Here is a 20,556-nt window from a genome sequence, read left to right as displayed (position 1 = left end):
CTGCTTTCTCCTTCTCCATCCCCTGACATCCATCATGAGGGCAGCCCCAGCCCCTGTTAGAGGGAGAGGCCCTCCCAGAGCTTTCCCCCTGTGGCCTGGTGCCACCGGCTCACTGGCTGCCGCTTCCTCCCACACAGGCCTCGGCGGAGCCATCGGCTACGTGCTGGGTGGGCTGGACTGGACCCAGACCTTCCTGGGCAGCTGGTTCCGGACCCAGAACCAGGTGCTCTTCTTCTTCGCCGCCATCATCTTCACGGTGTCGGTGTCCCTGCACCTGTTCAGCATCGAAGAGGAGCAGTACAGCCCGCAGCAGGAGCGCAGCACTGAGGAGCCCGGCGCCCCGGACGGGGGCGAGCTGCACAGCGTCCCTGCCTTCCCGGACGAGGTGCAGTCGGAGCACGAGCTGGCCCTGGACTACCTGGACGTGGACATCGTGCGCAGCAAGAGCGACTCGGCGTTGCACGTGCCAGACACCGCACTGGACCTGGAGCCCGAGCTGCTCTTCCTGCACGACATCGAGCCCTCCATCTTCCACGACGCCTCCTACCCCGCCACCCCGCGCAGCACCAGCCAGGAGCTCGCCAAGACCGAGCTGCCCCGCCTGGCCACCTTTCTCAAGGAAGTCACCAAGGAGGACGAGGCCTTGCTGGATAACCACCTGAATGAAGCTAAAGTCCCAAACGGAAGTGGCTCCCCCACAAAAGACGCCCTCGGCGGCTACACCAGGGTAGACATGAAGCCCTCGGCCACATCGAGCTCCGTGCGGCGGCGGCGGCACGCGTTCCGCAGGCATGCTTCCAGCACCTTCTCCTACTATGGCAAGCTCGGGTCCCACTGCTACCGCTACCGGCGCGCCAACGCGGTGGTGCTGATCAAGCCGTCGCGCAGCATGAGCGACCTGTATGACATGCAGAAGCGGCAGCGGCAGCGGCACCGGCACCGGAACCAGAGCGGGGCCACCAACTCCAGTGGGGACACCGAGAGTGAGGAGGGGGAGGGCGAGACCACCGTGCGCCTGCTGTGGCTTTCCATGCTGAAGATGCCCAGGGAGCTGATGCGGCTGTGCCTCTGCCACCTCCTCACCTGGTTCTCTGTCATCGCCGAGGCCGTGTTCTACACCGACTTCATGGGCCAGGTCATCTTCGAAGGCGACCCCAAGGTGAGTGCTCGGCCACTGGAGCGGGGCCGCTCTCTCTGCCCACCTGCGGCTCACTGAGAAGCTCACGGGCTGGGCCGGGGGTCCTCTTCCTCGTGCCCACGCGTGTCAGGGAGGCCGCACGGTGCCTCCTGTGCAGGTGAGGGACCCGTGGCAGGCAGCTGGCCCACGCGTGCCTCTGGGAACTTGGTGGGGGCCATCCTGGGGTCACGGGGTGGGTTGCAGTGAGGCCCGTGGTGAGCAGTCGTGAATGCTGATTCTGGTGTGAACGAGGTGTCTGTTACTGTGTGTCAGACTACCCCAAAACGGCAGCTAAGATAATGGCCTGCTGTTGCCCATGCCAGGCTCATTGGCAGCTCTTCTGGTCCCTGTGGTAACGGCTGGGTCACACCTGTGGCTGCGTTTGCCAGGAGAACCAAGGTGCCCTCAGCACACGCTCGGGCCTCCTGTCTCCATACGGTCCCTCCCTTTCTGGTCCAGTCTGAGCTGCTCCATGCAGTGGCTCCGAGAGGGCCACGGCGGAGGCTGCGGGAGCCTCACTTCTTCAAGTGCAGACCAGCCCAGACTGGGGACCGGGGAGCACGCAGAACCCTCCACCTCTTGCTGCGGTGGCAGAGTCACATCACAGACCATTCGTGGTCTGGGAGGCATGGAAATGCTTTACAGATAGCAACCGACTTGGGCTGGGCTCTCCTCCTGGATGGGACTTTCCTGTCACTGCTCTTAGAATGAGCAGCTGGCCAGCAGTTCCCATGGGAAATACGCTCCTGGCCTGCAGGGCCCAGCAGATGCCCTCGTCAGCCCCCGTCTCATTTCCGGAACAGGCCCCCTCGAACTCGACCGCCTGGCAAGCCTACAACGCCGGGGTCAAGATGGGCTGCTGGGGCCTGGTCATTTATGCCGCCACTGGTGCTATTTGTTCAGGTAAGAGCTCCCCAAGTCAGGTCAGCACTCGCACCTCAGAAAACTCAGCGATTAGAAATGCAGACGAGAGAATCCTGCACCTCAGAAGCTGGGGCCATCAGTCGCACTGACTTCTGGGTCCCTCAGAACAGGGCCGCCCCTTGGGGAGAAGCATCGACATTCCCATGTCCTCGTTTTAGGGAAAAGGCCGCTGTGGGCTGGCACCAGAAGCAGTGTGGTTCTGAGACCCTTTTCGGGCCTCTCCTGCTTGTGCGGTCCCACGATGCTGTCCCACGTCAATGCCGCCTCCAGACACGCTGTCCCTGGCCCCAGCACAGAGCTGGATGGAGGCCTGGCGATCAGAGCGGTGGAGGAGCAGGGCCCAGGCACATTTCACCCTGAGGGATGGGGCTGGGGTGGCAGGCTTCCGTCGTGCGGCGAGGCTCACCGGGAACCAGGGGTAATTGGGTCAGGGGTCTCTGAGCCGAGTGTGAATCGGGCTGGCCCGCCTGGACTCTGAACATGGGGAAGGCCAGCTTCATTTCGGCCTGAGGACAGCCGAAGTAAATGCCTCTTGGTCAGCGGCAGCCGGCGCATTGGCAGCCGGCGTTGTCAGCGCTTGAACAGAGGAATTCTCAGCAGAGCACTTTCCCAGAAGAGGTGCCGTCTGAGCCGCGGCATCAGGAAGGGTGAGGGAAGAACAGAGCGGTGCCCATGAGAAAAACCAGCAAAAATGTGTGTTCCCGAGGCAGGACTGTCCACTGCTGCCCACATCAGGAGAAGAAATCGTCCTGGGTGTATGGCCAGAGAAGGCCACTGAGCAGGCCCAGATTGGCCTGGCAGGGCAGGGGGCCCCTGGGGACTGCAGGAAGGGCGGGGTTACGGGGTCTGGGACAAGGAGGGCCAACTTCTGTCTGTGGTGCTGGAGCCACTGTGGCATCCCAGCGGGTCCGTGAGCTACAAACACGTGCCGGATGCCTGTGCCAGCTGTGCCTGCCTGAGCGGGTCTGGGTTCAGCTGGAAGGAGTGGAGGTCTGGGGATGTGGGGGGCGAGGGGAGGGATGGTGGAGGGAGCCTGACAGGAGCCAGCCGCCTGCCCACTGTCCTTGTCCCTGTGCCCCTCTCTGCAGCCCTGTTACAGAAGTACTTGGACAACTACGACCTGAGCGTCAGGGTGATCTACGTGCTGGGGACACTGGGCTTCTCTGTCGGCACAGCCGTGATGGCCATGTTTCCCAATGTCTACGTCGCCATGGTCACCATCAGCACCATGGGCATCGTCTCCATGAGCATCTCCTACTGCCCGTACGCCCTGCTGGGCCAGTACCACGACATCAAGCAGGTGCGTCCACCGTAGCCCTGAGAGCTGCACTCCAGCCTCCTGAGTGCCTTCCCTCCACACACAGCAGAGCCCTGTGCTTCCCCGGGGGGATGTTCATGACACAGATGGCCCTCCTCCCTCTCCAGTTCTGAGATGGCCCCTTCCAAAGCCCACAGAGCCACCACCTGCCCCTGGTCGGTCCCTGGCCACAAAGGGTCTTCTCCTTCAGCTGCCCTCACCCCCCAGCACCTCACAGAGGCTTCTGGAGGCAAAAGCACTGTCCCTGTCCCTTTGATCCCCTCGGGCCCAGTCACGTTTCCCCGAGGGGGAAGCTCCAGCCCAGCCTTGTCCACTTGGATGGGAGGAAGGCCACCCAGGTATGCCTAGACTTCCTGGTAGCCACATTTAGAAAGTGAAAAGGCCAGTGAAAGCCATTTTCATAGCATATTTTATTGAACCTGGTATATCTAAAACATTATTTCAACATGTACTCTATAGGAAAAAAGTCATTGAGATACCTTACACTCTTGCTAATCGTTGAAATTGTGTGTATGTTACATCAGAGCACATCACAGATGAGACGAGCTTTCTCTCAAATGCTCAGTAGCCACAGCACAGGCAGACTCTTGCCTCTTTCTGGACTTTATGCAGCTGAAACATCTGGCTTCATCCTCTAGGATTCACTCACGTGCTTACTGGCGGCAGCACGGCCAGCCTTTTCATGTCACAGTGTGTGGCCAGATGCACCTGCTTTGTGAGCCTTCGGGTGCTTCCAGGTTGGGGCTGTCACAGGTAGCACTGCAGGAACGTCCCTTGCCACAAACACCTCCTGTTGTGCCCGTCCTCTTGGTTGACAGTCTCCTTGGAGTAGATGTGGTGTGTGTGGTTTGAGGTAGGGGTTCAAGACTTTTATTTTTTTCCCTACATATGGGTGTCTACCCAGGTCATGACCCAGCGCTGCTCCCCGCCCCTCTGTGCAGTGCCATCTTTGCCATAAATTGGGCTTCCGTGTAAGCATGTGTTTCCGCTCTCTTCTCTTCTGCTAGTCTGTCTATTCTTGGACAAATGTCAACTGTCTCTAACTAGTTTTATAATAAGTCCTGAAAACTGGTAGTAGAAATCCCTCAACTTTGTTCTTCTTCAAGATTGTCTTGGCTATTCTTAACCATTTATTTGTCATCTAAATGTTAGATTCAGCTTCTGGGCTTTTAAAATTAAAAACAAATTATATGGGTCAATTTGGGGAGAGTGAATGACTTTGTAGTATGGAACTTCCTATCCCTAAGTGTGACATATGCTTCTATTATTAATCCTCAGTGCATCAGTGTGACATGCCCTTCTATTATTAATCCTCAGCACATCTGGAGATTCTTTGGGCCATCTACGTACACAGCCACATCATCTGTGTCTAATGAGCTCTGTTTTCTCCTTCCTGATCCTTGGTACCTGTTACTTATTTTCCTTGCCTTCTTGGAATGGCTGGAACCTCCAATACTAAATACCTAGAAGTGGTGTTTGCTCTTTCAAACTCAACAGGGGAGTATTTAATATCTTACTAGGAAGTATGATGCTTTTTTTTTTTTTTTTTTTTTTGGAGACAGAGTCTCGATCTGTCGCCCAGGCTGGAGTGCAGTGGTGCGATCTCGGCTCGGCTCACTGCAACCTCTGCCTTCTAGCTACTCAGCCTCCCGAGTAGCTGGAATTACAGGTGCCTGCCACCACACCCGGCTAATTTTTGTATTTTTAGTAGAGGCGAGGTTTCACCATGTTGGCCAGGCTGGTCTCAAACTCCTGACCTCAGGTGATCCACCCGTCTTGGCCTCCCAAGGTGCTGGGATTATAGGTGGAAGCCACTGTGCCCAGCCCAGAGTATGATGCTTTAATTTGTGTTTTTCTCAGAATGTGTCCATTTCATCTGCACTTTCAAAATTATTAGCATTAAATTGTTCTCTTATGATCTAATGTGATGGAACCTATAGTGATAACACCTTTTTCCTCCCGTATTAGTTATCTGAGACTTTATTGATTTTATTTGTGTTTCAAAGAAACTTTGGTGTCTCAGTCCTCCCTGCTGCGTGTCCGCGTGCTTGCGCGTTCATTGCCGCCCTTTGCTGTCTCCTGCCTTCCGTTATGTCTTGGTTTAATTTGCTGTTGCTCATTTCTTACTCTGATTTCCAGCCTAATATTTGTATTTAAGGTCAGTTTCCCTCCACACACACCTTTAGCTGTACCATGCAGGTTTTAATGTTGTGTTTTCTTTTAAAAGATTTTTATAATTTTCATTACGATTTCTATCTTGAACCATGAATTATTTAGAAGGACATTGATGAATTTCTGACATTTGGGCTTTTTCCAGTTGTCCTGTTGTTACTGATTTCCAGTGTGACTCCTTAATGGCCAGAGAACATACCCCATGTGGTTGCAGCCTTACAGTTAGCTGAGGCTTCCTTTGTGGCCCAGCACATCACGCGTGTTGGTAAATGTTCCATGTACGCTTGGAAAGAATGTGGGTCCTCCACCTAGTGCCCCGTCTCTGTCTGTGAGGTCAACCTTGACATTGCTTAGCTCTTCTCTTACTGCTTTTGTCTACTTTATGGAAGGTATATAACAATCTGTCACTGTGATTATGGTACACAGATTTAGAGCTGCTTTGTTTTTTAGCTTCTTAGTGGACTGACCTTTTTTTCACTATCTCTAGGAAAAGGCCTTTGCAGAGATGCTGTCTAATGGTAGTAATATATGTACAGCAGTTTTCTTTTGTATCTTTGTGAAAGAAACACAAGTGAAACTGCTCACTCTTTCCATGTGTCCAGCCTTTGTTGCACGTGGCCACCTGCAGTTATACTTTGGGAGGCATCAACCTGGGCTCACGGCACCCCTCCCCACTCAGCCCCTGCTGCAGACCACCAGGGTGAGGGGGAGCCCGCCTGGTGGAGCCTGGCCCTGCCACCTCTCCTTGAGACTGGAGGCCAGGTTCCTGGGAAGCCCACGTCCCGATGGGATTGACAGAGTTGCTTCCACACCTGCCCTCTCCTTGAGCTAGAACCTCCCACCTCTCCTGCCTGCACAGTGCTGGGCAGGAGCTGGGGCTTGAGGGTGCTCAGGCAGGAGTGGTTGCCAAGGGACTCGGTGGAAGACAAGTCATGTTTCCAGGCTTCTGGGTTAATACTCACAGTTTTGAAGCGCTGGTGGCGGCTACCTTCTCCAGCCACTCACCGCCTCGTTTGCTCTCTTGCAGTATGTCCACCACAGCCCCGGGAACTCCAAGCGAGGGTTTGGCATCGATTGCGCCATCCTGTCCTGCCAGGTGTACATCTCACAGATCCTGGTGGCCTCTGCCCTTGGGGGCGTGGTCGACGCCGTGGGGACTGTCCGCGTCATCCCCATGGTGGCCTCTGTGGGCTCTTTCCTGGGCTTCCTGACGGCCACATTTCTGGTGATCTATCCCGACGTGTCAGAGGAGGCCAAGGAGGAGCAGAAAGGCCTGTCTTCCCAGTTGGCCAGCGAAGGTGGGGCCAGCGGGAACAGCGGAAAGCCCACCGTGCTGAAGCTCACGCGAAAGGCGGGCCTGCAGGGACCGGTGGAGACGGAGTCCGTGGTCTGAGCCGCACTCCTGTTTACACACATTCCACCAAGCGGGCGGGCGGGCGGGCGGGCGGGTGAGTGGCGGGGCCAGGCCACGGGCAGGAGCAGAGACACCGCGGAGCCCTGCAGATGCTGTGGCCGACCCGGCAGTGCGGGCCAGAGCCCCTCCGCCCCCATAGCCACAATTCAGTAGTCGTAGGGTAGGTTTGAGCTACTAGGCAAATACCACACTAACCACTTTTTCGATAATTAAAAAAATCATTTGAAATATTTTTTTTAATTGAAAAAGATCTTTTAATTTCAGCTCTTTTATTCTGCAGGTATATTATTCTGCATGTTTTTAAATTATATAAAACATTTATATAGACAATAAGCAATTTAGAAAAAATAAGATTTTGCATTTCTAAAATTATAATTGAAAACAAAATCTGACATTCTCTGCTAGGTCTTATCTGAATGCTTCAGATAATGGTAGTGTAGTCAGTGACTAAAATATTTTTATCAAATTTCCTCTCTGTAGACGCCTGCAGGTATTGACGTCTGTCAGATCTCGTCACATTGGCTGGTGCCGCAGCTGTTGGAGAGTATTTTTCTTTATGATTATTTTAGAAAAAAAATTTTCTTTTCCACAATGTGGTTTTCTTAGAAGAACAATGTATCTTCTTTTCCTCAGCGAGTTTGACACATTGTGCCCAGGGCAGCCCTGTCCTTGGGCAGTGGCCGCACACCAAAGCTGGGAGGAGGCTGGTCTGGGGGGCCTGGGCAGAAGACAGTGATTTGCAGGGGCGGCTCCCAGACACCCTGCCCAGGGATGGGCTGGGCACCACCTGGGGGCGGAGCGTGAGCTCCAGGTGAGCTCCTGCTTGCGTGTGTGAGTGTGTCTGCGCCCAGCTACGTGACCCCGCTCATCCCATCTGAAGGACTCTACTAGGAGGCCAGGTTGCCCCTCCAGACCCCTCCCAATGTCAGGGGGAAGGAAACGTTGACTTTCACTGCACTTTGATTCGTCTCTAAACCATTTGCTGGGGATTCCTGAGAGCAGAGCTCCCGGCGGGCCCTGCCTCCCAAGTCCCGCCGCAAGGCTACCTCGGGTGTGTGGATGTGCGAGGGCCTCCCCCGCTTGCGAAGGGGACATGCGTGCTGGAACCTGTCGGAACTCCATGCCTTCCTCGCCTGCTCGCCTGCCCACCTGCTCAACGCTGGAATCAGGACAGGTGCAAAGGGAAGCATAAGTCTGGGACAGCTAAGGCCCCTGTCACCGGAGGGCTCCGCACAGTCGTTCTGGTTTCAACGAATAAGCAAAATTCGGGCAAGTACTGCAGCTACTTCAAAATGTTTTCCAAACCACAGTCTCTTTAGAACTAAGCCGATTTGAAACGGTCAGTTTAAGCTTACTGAGATCAGGAGACAGGGAGGCCCCGCACATCACACGGATAAAGTCAGACAATTTTAATACTTTTGCTGCCTCAAGTTGTTTTTTAAATAAAGTACTTTGAAATGCATGAGAATCATGCTGCAATATATGATCATTCTAGAGCAAATATATATATACACGTATATATATTTCAAGATGAAACTAAAGCAGTTTTTAAATAAATTACTTGAATTTTCTGTGTATTTAAAGGAACGACTGTTTAATGTACTTGATGGGCCTCTGGTCTTGCCGTGTCTCCTGCCGCTGGTGGCACTTCATAGATTGTGTGTTTGTGTCCGGGTGGCAGTTGGGTGCCTGCTCACGCACGGTGCGTCTGCCAGGCCACGGTGTCCCAGGATCGCAGAGGACTGACTTCAAGACTTCAAGAACATTTTCTGGATGTGTGAAAACTTGAGAATGGCCTTGTGAACTTCGTGCTTGGACAGGGCAAGTCCGGCTACTGAAAGTGCCGCCAGCTTTGCTGCGAGCCCTCCGGCCAGCAGGAGCCCCGTGGGCTGGGCACTGTGGCCCTTCTTCTCTGGGGGACGGCACCCCTGGCTTCCTCACCTTGGCCGGGCGTCCATGGCAGCTCACTCTATGCAACTTGATCCTCTAGTGGCTTTAAGACTGTAGATCCCCTCTCTGAGACCTAGCTGTACTTGTCAGGATCTCGAGGCGCAGCTTCCGTCTTAGCTGGTTTCTCTGGCTTCTCGTCCTGACGACTGTAAAACAGATGGAGGCAAGAGAGCAGCGGATGTGGGGTGGCAGTGGCCTGACCCGAATCAAGATCCGACCCAAACCACACCAAATGCGGGTTCATCTGGGGGCCACCCCTTGCCTGAGGCTTCCCACCCTCATCTGAAGGCCCAGGGGCCGGATCCAGGGCTCACCAAAGCCGATTCCTCGCCAGCTGGGAGTGCAGAAGTCTCAGGGCCTGGCTGCGACTTGATTTTTTAGGAGGAAGAGGGGCTTCGCAACCCCCCTCTGAACAGTGTGTTAACCCTTGAGATCCCAGCCTCGACTAATCTGAAGGACAACAAAGGCCATTCAGTGCCCTCCAGGTGGCCTAGCCATAGCCACTGTCAGAGTATGAACGTGCCGGAAGCCAGTGCCAGCCAGGGACAAGCACACTGTTGTGTGCTCCTCGGAGACAGGAGTCAGTGTCTGCACACTTTGTAGACTCATCAAGCTATCAGCACTTCAGGTGTTTGCAAGCAAAGCCCTTCTTAGCGTGCAGGTCAGTGTGCGGACCCCAGATGAGGGGACCGCGGGGGCTGGGGTCCAAGGTCAGTACAGTCGCTTTCTGGAGCTGCCTTCCCGGGAGGCAGGTGTGGGTGACCAGGGCTCTGGCGGTGCGTTTGGGCCCGGCCTGGCCACAGCGAGGACCAGGTCGTCACATCTTTAGCCTCAACCCCTCCCTTGCACTGAGATTATTTCCAGATTGCACTCACTTGAAACTGTCCGTGTCATCACCTTGTGTCTTAAGGGAAGCCGAGAAGAAGGGCAGGCGGGAAGGCTGTCTTGTCTGCAAAGCGCCATCGCGCCCACAGCTTGTGTTGGTCAGGCTGCAGCTCAGGTGTCTGTGGCTTCTAACCTTGTACCTCAGATAGATGCAGTACCAAGGCGGGGCTGGGGACGCCAGTCAGTGTCAAAGGGGAGGTGCTGTGGCTGGCAGCCTTGCCCGAGAGGGACGAGGAGGCCGTGCGGGTGCTCCCTGGGGAAGCTGGCCAGCCGGCCAGCCATCCAGTGCTGAGGACGCAGCTGGAGTTGGGCTCATGGCACCCTTCGGGTGTGGGCTGTGCAGGCTGGTGGCCCGGGTGCCTCTGCACGCTGACTGGAGTGTCAGGCAGGGTGTGTTGGTTGGTCGAGTCTCGTGTAACGCGCAAAGACCAGTTACCAAACTAGGGTAATGTCGGTCTCATTTGTGGTGGTTTTGTTCCCTATACAAGTCAGCTAAGTAAAGACTCTTTTAATGAGCTTCCCCTTGACACATGGCAGAAGTTTCCAGGTGCAGGAATGCGAGCTGGTGGGAAGGGGCAGAGGCCGTGAGCGCTCAGCTGGGCCGGCCTGCCTGTGCCCCCTTTCCTGGGTCTGTCGGCAGACTGGCATCATGCGTTCCCTGGTGGCTGAAGAGCTAGCTTTGGAGTGTTGTTTTTCTCACTCTCAGGCAGGGGCCTTAGCTGGAATCATCCAAACTGCCACTGAACACGCCAGCGCTGTGTGCTGCCTCTTGGTCACCTGCCCTTGAAAGCCTCAGGCCCCCGGGAGAAGCACTCTGTCCAGTCCTGTCCCCGGGGGGAGGCAGGGCCACTGAGCCCTCCTCAGATGGTTAGTGGCTCCCAACAGCCCTCAGGAGGTGTTTCTTGAAGGCCCCAGGTGTGGAGGACTTGCTCTGTGACCACCTAGAACCCCAGAGCTGAACAGGAAGCCATCCTTGCAGCAACAAGAAGGCCGGAAGCGGGGCTGCAGGCCACCCTCGGCTCTCCCACCGCTGGGGCGGTGATGTTCGGGTGACATGTTTGAAAAATACTCTCAAAGATACAAACTGTTCCCTTCTATGGGTAATGGTTTGTGCAGCCACCAGCGATGGCGGCCCCTATTAGAGACCAGGTTTGTAAAACACCAAATATTGCTGTCCACACTAGACATCAACCGGCTTCAGAAAAGATGGACACCTTTTCCCACGCTGTTTCGCTTCTTAACTTTGGTCCAGCTTTAGCCACCACACAGCGTGCGAGGGACTGTTGCTGCGGAGTCAGCCTCGTTTGTCCCTCTGCCTCCCACCAGCACGCACCGCTTCTGAGAGACACCAGCTCCCTGCCTCCAAGCCTGGTGCCACAGGCCTGTCGTGAGGGACCCCTGCTTCCGAGAGCTCCTGGGGGGGTTCTGCCCTTCACCACCTGGGAGAGGTGTCAGTTCAGTTCCGAGTTGAACAAAGCCCGTGCACACAGCATGTTGGGGACCCAGCCTAAAGTTCTTGTCACCTCCTCATGCAAAGCCAGCCATCACTCTCTGGCCAGAGCTCAAGGTGGCCCGTTGGCCAGCCCCTCCTTGGGTCCTTCAGGGGGACTGAGCACCCTTCCTAGCGGCATCCCTTGCCCTCCACAGGGCTGCCAGGGGCACGTCGCTCTGTGCCGTGGACTGAGACCATCCCCTGGTGACAGAATGACCCGTTTGTAGGAAATGCCTCGTTGCCAATGAAACTCCCCAGGCATCTCGGAACGAAACTATTTAGTTCCATTGTGAACTGGCCACAGGACAGCTTTTTATCAACTTATTAAGTTGGAGCACTATAATAGCTCTTGCTGATTTAGCAATGGTGTTAAGTGTGTGTTAAACACATAATGTTACGTTTTATGAGGAGGAGGTCGTAAGGAAGTGTCGTGTCTCTCATGACTTTTCTATTAGTTGGGTAACAGTGGCCTCATGTTTGTGTCTGTGTGTACACAGAGCCCTTGGGTTCTGCTCTGTTTCTTTGCCAGCTGAATGTTTGTGGCATGCGCTGCTGTCCGCGCGCCTCTGTCCTGCACAGGGTTCGGCTGTGCAGTGCCCTGATTTCCTCCATGCACACAGAACCTCCTTGCGTCTGTTCTCTGTTCCTCTGTGGCTGACTCAATAAACTTTTCCCTCTGACATGATGATGTGGGTGTGTCTGTCACTTCCCTGTAGTCTCCTGCCCTCTGCCTTCCTGGAGCCTAGTGGGTCTAGTGGGCTGTCTGAGGCCTGCGGAGGGGAGCCGGGCCTAAGTACCAGAGCATTTGTTTCCCAGCGGCCCCACCAGCTGGTAAATCTGGGGCCTGTCCCTGGAACCCACACACAGGCCCGCTCAGGCGGGGTTGAGGCCTGGGCCTTCTGCAGGCCTGTTCTGGTGGAGCTGGGGTGGGGCCCGCGGTCTACCTCTGCTGAAGGGTTCCTGACTGTCCCTGGAGCCAGTGTCTTAAGGAGGCAGTCTGCTTGCTGTTGCTGCCAGCAGGAGTGGCCACGCTGGGCTGAGGATGGGGTGGCCCAGTGTGTGCACCTGGCTTTGCCGCCCCAGGGGACATACGGGGTCCTGGGGCTGCTGGAAGAGCGCTCCACTGACCTTCCTACAGGCAGAGTGAGACATCTCTGTCCTCTGGCACCCCACTGAGGGCTGTGACTGGCAGTTGGCAGTGGAGGAAATGAAAGGGAGGGGACTTGCCCCGGGTTACCCAGCTGCTGGGGTTTGAATCCGGAAGCGAGTTTTCTTCAGTGGCTCTTCTGATTTGTGGGGCGTGGAAGGGGTCCCAGCAGGGTCGGGGTGTGGGGTAGAAGGGATCTGCTCAGACTAGGGAGAAAGGGACGAGGGACTTTGATAGTTGGGGGGGTGTCACCACGGGGCTCCTGGATGGGACCTGCGTAGTTGGGGGCCCACGGAAGCCAGGAGCCTCCGGACCTGGGGACAAGTCCCGGCTGGGCCACTCTGGCGCTGTTACCTGGGCGCCCTGCTGCAAAACGCAGGCTGATCGCTCTGTGGTGGGGACTAAAGGGATGGTCGCGGTCCTTCGGCCAGACGGGAGTGGGGCGGAGAGCCAGGGCCGCCCAGACTGCACCCAAGACCCCATTTGCCCTCCGGGACCTCGCTTGCCCTCTGGGACCTTGCCCGGGACCCTGCCCGGCGCCCTGACTGACGCGAACCCCCGGCGTCCCCTGTCGTCCTCCCGGTGCGCACGGTCCCGCCCCGCCCCGCCCCGCCCCGCCCCGCCCCGCCCCGCCGTCCCTGGCAGGGAGGGGCTATGGAAACCTCCGCCCACCACGGCACGCCCCGCGCCCCAGACTCGGGGCTGCGCTTTGGGAACACAGGTGGAGGCCCAGGGCGCAGAGGGGGGCAGGACCCAAAATCCAGGCGGTTCCCTCCCAGGTGGAGGAGGTGGCGAGCGAGAACAGTTTCCTGCAGGGGACGCCCGGCCCCCGCGCCGCAATCCCGCCGCGGACACGGAGACGCTCCCCGCCCCGGGACAGGCCTGGAGCAGTGGGAGCCCGAGATGCCGGGAGCCCCGCAACCCGGCGGCTGCCCGGGGCCCAGTGCCTGTGGGCGGGGAGGTGGAATGGGCACCCCACGAGGACCCCCGCCCCCGGGTGGTGGGCGGCCGTGACGGCGGCGCAGGGGCCAGGGGCGTGTGTTCCCCCGCCCGCCCCACCGCCTCACCTGGCGCGCGGGTGCCTGGCCCACCTGAGCGAGCACCAGACCTACACCCCGTCAACGCTCCCCCCGAGCGACCAGGCTAGGAGGGAACACCCGGCGCTGCGCCCCTTTCCTGGCCTTTCCCCAGGATGCTCACCAAGGATGAGCCCTGCGTACCCAGCGGCCATCACGGGGCAAGAAGAAGTCGCCAAGACAGAATCAGTGCCCCAGGCCTCCCAACCCGCAGTCTTTGTTTGTTTGTTCTTTTTGAGACGGAGTCTCACTTTGTCGCCCAGGCTGGAGTGCAATGGTGCGACCTCAGCTCACTGCAACCTCTGCCTCCCAGGTTCAAGCGATTCTCCCGCCTCAGCCTCCCGAGTAGCTGGGATAATTGACACCCGCACCCGGCTAATTTTTGTACTTTTAGTACAGGTGGGGTCTCACCATGTTGGCCAGGCTGGTCTCGAACTCCTGACTCAAGTGATCTGCCCGCCTCGGTCTCCCAAAGTGCTGGGATTACAAGCGTGAGCCACGGCGCCCGGCCCGTCTTCACATCTTTGTCTCCACACTACTGTTAATTTTTTTAAAACGAAATTTGAACCACTATGCAGAGTTTTGCAACCTACATTTTTTGTTGTTGTTTAGCAAAATATCTTCAACTTTCCTTGTTCCTGCATGTAGACCTACTGCATTCTGTAATAGCTGTTAGCATTCCAGGGTGTAACTTTTCTTTTTTTTTCTTTGAGACAGGGTCTCCCTCTGTTGCCCAGGCTGGAGTGCCCAAGGTTGATTGTGGCTCACTGAAGCATCTTGGGCTCTGGCCATCTTCCCGCCTCAGCCAATTAAATAGCTGGGACTGAAGGTGCACACGGCCATGGGCTGCTTTTTTTTTTTTTTTTTTTTTTTGGTAGAAATAGGGTTTCCCTATGTTGTCCGGGCTGGTCTCACACTCCTGGGCTCAAGCAGTCCTCCTGCCTCGCTCAGCCTCCTAAAGTTCTGGGATTACAGGTATGAGCCACCGTGCCCGGTCTTGTTTGCCCATTTTTAAATTGAGCTGTTCTTCTTGTTACTGATATGTAAAAACTCTATATATTTTGGATGAAAATTCTTTGTCAGATATGGTATTGCAAATATTTTTTTTTCCTTAATGATATTGATAAAGTCCAATTTATCCATTTTTTCTTTAGTGTTTAGCTTTTTTGTGTGCTCTCTCTAGAAAAATCTTTGCACCAAGGTGGCAAAGATGTGCTTGTTTCCAGAGCTTCTAGCTTTACATTTAGGTGGGTGAGCCACCTTGAGTTAAATTATGTATAGTGAGGTTAAGTGTTGAGCTGCTTCCCTTTTCCATACATTTATCCAGTCGTTGGAGCACCATTTGCTGAACAGACTTTCGTTACTGAATTGTCTTGGAATTTTGTTTTTGTATAGTCAACTGACTTTACGCTTGCACATCTAGACCCTACGTTTTGTTCCATTGATTTAATTATCTATATTTATGTCAAATCCTGCTCTGTTTTAATTACTATAGCTTTTTAGTAAAGCATAAAGGTATATGAGTCCTCTAGCTTGAGCCATCTCACCTGGCTTGATCTTCTTTTTGAAAGTTATCTTAAATATTCTACTTTGCATTTCCATATATGTTATAATCAAATTCTCAATTTCTTTTTAAAAAATTATGTTAGCATTGATTGGGATTAAATTGAATCTATCAGATCAATTTGGAGATAACTAACATCTTTATAATATTTAATCTCCCAGTCCATGAAAATGGTATATCTTTTATTTCAGTCTTTTTTTGTCTCAGCAATGTTTTTGAGTTTTCAGTCTTTTACATCATTCATTAAATTTATTTCTGTTGAATGTGTTTTTTTATGCTACTGTATTTTAAACGTTTACAAGTTGTTTGCTGTTAGAATATAGTAATGTAATGATTGTAATATTGACCTTGTATCCAGTACCTTATAGAAAAAACTAGAAAAATATTCTAGTTTTTAAAATAGATTCTTTAGGATTTATATAAATGGTCTTGCCGTCTTCTAATAAAGATGGTTTTGCCTCTTCCAGTACAATCATCTTTTTTTCCCCCTCAATGTTCTGCTGAGCCAGTACAATCTTTATGCCCTTTCTTTTTCCCCCTATTGCCCTGGCTAGAATCTCTAGTACAATGTTAATAGGAAGGGGGAAAGTGAATATCCCTGCCTTGTTCCCATTCTTGGGGGAAAGCAATTTGTCTTTCACCATTAAGTATGATGCTTACTGTGGGTTTCTTGTAAATGTTCTTTATCAATTTGAGGAAGTTCCCTTTTTCTGCATCTATTGAGATGATCGTTATGGCTTTTCTCCATTGTTCTACTGATATGTTAAGTTACATTGATTGAGTTTTGAATGTTAAATTCACCTTGCATTTTGCAACCCCACTTGGTCATGATATATTAATCTTTAAAAATATTGCTGGATTCGATCTGCTAATATTTTGTTTAAGAATGTTGCATCTGTGGTGGTTTTTTTGTTTTATTTTGTGTTTGGGTTTTTTTGTTTGTTTGTTTTTTTTGAGACAGAGTTTCGCTCTTCTTGTCCAGGCTGAAGTGCAATGGCGTGATCTTAGCTCACCACAACCTCTGACTCCCAGGTTCAAGCAATTCTCCTGCCTCAGCCTCCCAAGTAGCTGGGATTACAGGCATGCGCCACCACACCTGGCTAATTTTTTTTTGTATTTTTAGTAGAGACAGGGCTTCTCCATGTTGGTCAGGCTGGTCTCAAACTCCCGACCTCAGGTGATCCGCCCGCCTCGGCCTCCCAAAGTGCTGGGATTACAGGCGTGAGCCACCATGCCTGGCCCTTTTGTTGTTGTTAATTTAGGTTTTTGAGGAACAGGTGGTGTTTGGTTACATGGGTAAGTTCCTTGGCGGTGATTTGAGATTTTTGTGTACCATCACCCGAGCAGTGTACACTGTACCCAGTGTGTAATCTTTCATCACTTGCCCCTCTCTCACCCTTCCCCGCCGAGTACCCAAAGTCCATTGTATCATTCTTATGCCTTTGCATCCTCGTAGCTTAGCTCGCCATATCAGTGAGAACATATGATGTTCTCCATCACTTAGAATAATGGTCTCCAATTCCATCCCGTTTGCTGTGGATACCATTATTTCATTCCTTTTTATGGCTGAGTAGTATTCCATGATGTAAATACACCACATTTTCTTTATCCACTCGCTGGTTGGTGGGCATTTGGGCTAGTTCCATATTTTTGCAATTGCGAATTGTGCCGCTATAAATATGCATGTGCAAGTGACTTTTTCATGTCATGACTTATTTTCCTCTGGGTAGATACCCCAGGAATTTTGCATCTATGTTTCTGATGGAAATTGATCTATAATTTTATTTTCCTGTAAGATCTTTGTCAACTATAGGTTCATGCTGGTCTCCTAAAATGAGTTTGGAAGGGTTCTCTCCTCTTCTATTCTTCTGAAAGGGTTTCTGTAAATTCTATTATGCCATAGTTAAGAGTTTGTTAGAATTAACTAGTGAAAGCAATTGAGCCTAGAGATCTCGTCTTTCTGGGAGATTTCTTCTTTCTGAGAGATTTTTGACTACAAACCAATTTCCTTTATAGACTTAAGACTCCTCAGATTTTATTCCTCCTTGTGTTGGTTTCATAAAGTTATTTTTAAGAAATTTGCATATTTTAAACTAGTTATTCATAATATCCTTGTGATGTATGTAAGATTTGTATCTCACTTCATTCCTGATACTGGAATGAGATTCGTGCATGTGTGTGTTTTCCTTCATCAGTCTTGATAGGGGTTATCAATTAGAGAATGAACTTTTGGCTTTGCTGATTGTTTTCCCTTTCATTGAGTTTTGGTCTTTATTATTACCTTCCTTATTTTATTTAAACATGCTTTTATTTTTCTACATTCTTATGATTAAAATTTAGATAGCTGATTTGAAACCTTTCTGCTAATAGAGGCATTTAAAGTTATAATTGTTCTCCTTAGCTACATCTCATACATTTTGGTTTTTAATTTTCTTTAAAAATGAAGAGATAGCATCTGCCTATGTTGCCCAGGCTGGTCTCGAACTCCTGGGCTCAAGGGATCCTCCTGCCTTGGCCTCCCAAAGTGCTAGGATTATAGGCATGCACCACCATGCCCGGCCTGCATCCCATACATTCGGATATATTGTGTTTTCACTATCATTCAGTTCAAAATATTTTCTAATTTCCTTTGTGTTTCTTCTTTGACTGATTGGGTTATTTTGAAGTATGTTGTTTAATCTCCCAACGTAATTTTAATTTTGAGTTTTTAGGCATATTATCACTGTTGATATGCCATTCCATGTCTGTGTGGTCAGAGAACACAGTCTGTAATATTTAAATCTTCAAATTTATTTTATAGCCCAGCATGTGATCCAGCTTAACGAACGTTCCATGTGCACGTGACAAGAATGGATATTCTGCTGTTGTTGGCTGTAGTGTTCTGTGTCAGGTCAGGCTGGTTGACAGTGTTGTTAAATCTATATCCTTGCTAATTTTTTCTTTACTTTTTCTAGTGTTAAAATCTCTATGATTGTGGATTTTGTCTATTTTCTCCTATAGTTCTACCATGCTTGCTTCATATCTCTTAAATCTCTTATTATTAGTTAATTCATCTTCGTGATGAATTGACCTTATTATTATGCTTTCCCTGTTTCTTGTAGTATACCATGAAGTATGTTTTGTCTGATAGTAATATAACCATACCAGCTTTTTAATACTTACTGTTGGCATAGTAAAACTTTTTCTTTTTGTTTTCAGACAGGGTCTCACTCTGCTCACTCTGTCACCCAGGCTGAGTGAGTGCAGTGACATGATCACAGTTCACTGCAGCATTGACCTCCCAGGCTCAAGCGATCCTCCCACCACCTCAGCCCCGTGAGTAGCTGGGTCTGCACCACCACATCCAGCTAATTTTGTAATGTTTTTATAGAGATGGGGGTCTCACTGTGTTGCCCAGGCTGGTCCCGAATTCCTGGGCTCAAGTGATCCTCCTGCCTAAGCTTCCCAAAGTGCTAGGATTATAGGTGTGAGCCACCACATCCAGCCTAAAACTTTTTTCATGCTTCTACTCTTATCTCATTTGTGTTTTTATATTTAAAGTGAGTCACTTGTAGACAACTTATGGTTGAGTTTCCTTTTAGATCTAGTTTGACAACCTCTGCCTTTTAATTGGAGTGTTGCATCCATTTACACTGAACGTAATTATCAATATGGTTAGGTTGAAGTCTACCATCTTGCTACTTATTTTCTACCTGTCACATCTGGCTTTTTGTTCCTCTGTCACTGCTTTCCTGTCTTTTTGGTGAATCTTTTTTAATATTTCATTTTGTAGCCATCCCTGTGGGGGTGTCAGTGATGCTCGGGCTCCACTAACTGCACCATTGTCCTACTCCATCTCCTTTGAGCCTCCTGTCAACCTCTGCACACATGGCCTCAGCCCCTAGCCCTGGATGACCACCATTAGACCCAGCAGAACCGTAGCAGTGGTTTGCTGGCCCAGCACCTAGAGCTGCAGAATACGCTCCCTTGACCCTCAGGGAAAGATGCAGAGCTAGTGAGACTTACTCTCCTCTACCACCAAAGTAAGGTGAGTTTACCCCCTCCCTCATCCCAGGATCCTCCCTGAATGGGCCAGGGGCTGCTGCTAACACATCTCAGGACCGCCAGCTTCGGCCCCGCTCCCAGCGCCTTGTTAAAGGTGAGAGCACTAGCGGAAAGAAAGGCTGCACGTCAGGGCAAGAGCAGCTTCTGAGGGCCTCTCCAAGCCCAGCCCTGCTTCCTTGGCAGTGAGGTATGCCCCCAACCTCCACTTTGCTCTTAGTACTGGGGCCAACGTATCCTGGGTGTAAAATGGGGATGATCCTCTCCATGCCACGGGGTCCTGAGGATCATACACAACAGTGCCCCTAAAGCGCCTGGCACAGCACCTGACTGGAGCACACGGGCAACACACAGGCAACAAACAGGAGCTGGAAGAGTTTCCTGTGGCTGCCAGAACAAACACCACAAACCAGGCGTGGTGGTGGGGGGTCATGCACCCGACATTTATTTTCTCACCGTTCTGGAGGCCAGAAGTCTGAGATCCAGGTGCTGGCAGGGCCACACCCCCTCTGAGGGCTCTGGGGAAAGAAGCGTCCTAGCCTCTTCCAGCTCCCCGTGGCTCCGGGATCCTGGGCTTGTGGCTGCGTTGCTCCTGCCTCTGCCTCTGTCTTCACGTGGCCTGTCCCCATGTGTCTTTTCCTCCTCAGGACATTTGTCATTGGATTTAGGGCCCACCCAGAATCCAGGAGGGGCTCATCTTCAGATCCTTAATGACATCTACAGAGACCCTTTATCTAATCTAAATAAGGTCAGATCCACAGGTCCCGGGGATTAGGACATGGACATATGTTTTTGAGGGCGTCATTCAACCCGCAACAGGAGCCATCACATTCTCATTTCTCCTTAATGTTCTCAACGGGCCCAGCACACAGGCCAGGATGGAGCATTCTCTGAGGTGTTCCTGGGAGCCCAGCAACAGACTGGGTGTTCAGTGTGCCCCTGTCGGGCTCCATGTGGGCCCTGCAAGAAGGAACCACCCCCGTTTTATGGGGGGTTCAGGGCTTGTGGCCAGATCTGCAGCTAGGCCTGGGTCAGGCTCCCATCCGGCCCCAGCGCATCTGCCGTGCCCGTGACCCTGGGCTGTGTCTTTAAGAATCCGCCAAGATTCCTGGACAGATAACTGCAGAGCTCCCCCGAGTCCTGTGCGCACCTCGGCTCACACTGCAGCTCAGCGGCAGCAACGCGGGTGACAGAAACCAGCTGTGTCTGTGAGCCTCTGCCCCACCTTCTGGGGGATGGCACAGTATTGCTCCAAGACATGCAAAGAGCTGCGGGCAGCAGAGACGGTGAGGCAACCCTGCCGCACTCTCCAACCATGCCCTCCTCAGCCATGCAGAGAAAGCACCCCTTCATCTGTGCAAGGAATCCTCAAGAAGCAGACAAAATTCATGCACTT

General features: G+C 52.3%; 1 protein-coding gene across 3 annotated transcripts in view; it reads left to right on the top strand.

Moving 5' to 3' along the window:
- SLC45A4 (solute carrier family 45 member 4) overlaps positions 1 to 12,012 on the top strand; it is a 101,354-nt gene extending 89,342 nt beyond the window's left edge. For all 3 annotated transcript variants that reach the window (XM_054518919.2, XM_024251425.3, XM_054518918.2), the window contains 4 exons: positions 138 to 1,159; positions 1,981 to 2,080; positions 3,190 to 3,401; positions 6,619 to 12,012. In XM_054518919.2, coding sequence (XP_054374894.1) covers positions 138 to 1,159; positions 1,981 to 2,080; positions 3,190 to 3,401; positions 6,619 to 6,984 — 1,700 coding nt within the window. In that variant the 3' untranslated portion in view covers positions 6,985 to 12,012. The remainder of the gene's footprint in view (positions 1 to 137; positions 1,160 to 1,980; positions 2,081 to 3,189; positions 3,402 to 6,618) is intronic.
- The last annotated feature ends 8,544 nt before the right edge of the window (positions 12,013 to 20,556 follow it).

Source organism: Pongo abelii, chromosome 7, assembly GCF_028885655.2.
Source record: "Pongo abelii isolate AG06213 chromosome 7, NHGRI_mPonAbe1-v2.0_pri, whole genome shotgun sequence".
Taxonomy (NCBI): Eukaryota; Metazoa; Chordata; class Mammalia; order Primates; family Hominidae; genus Pongo; species Pongo abelii.
This window is presented reverse-complemented; position numbering and strand designations above follow the sequence as displayed.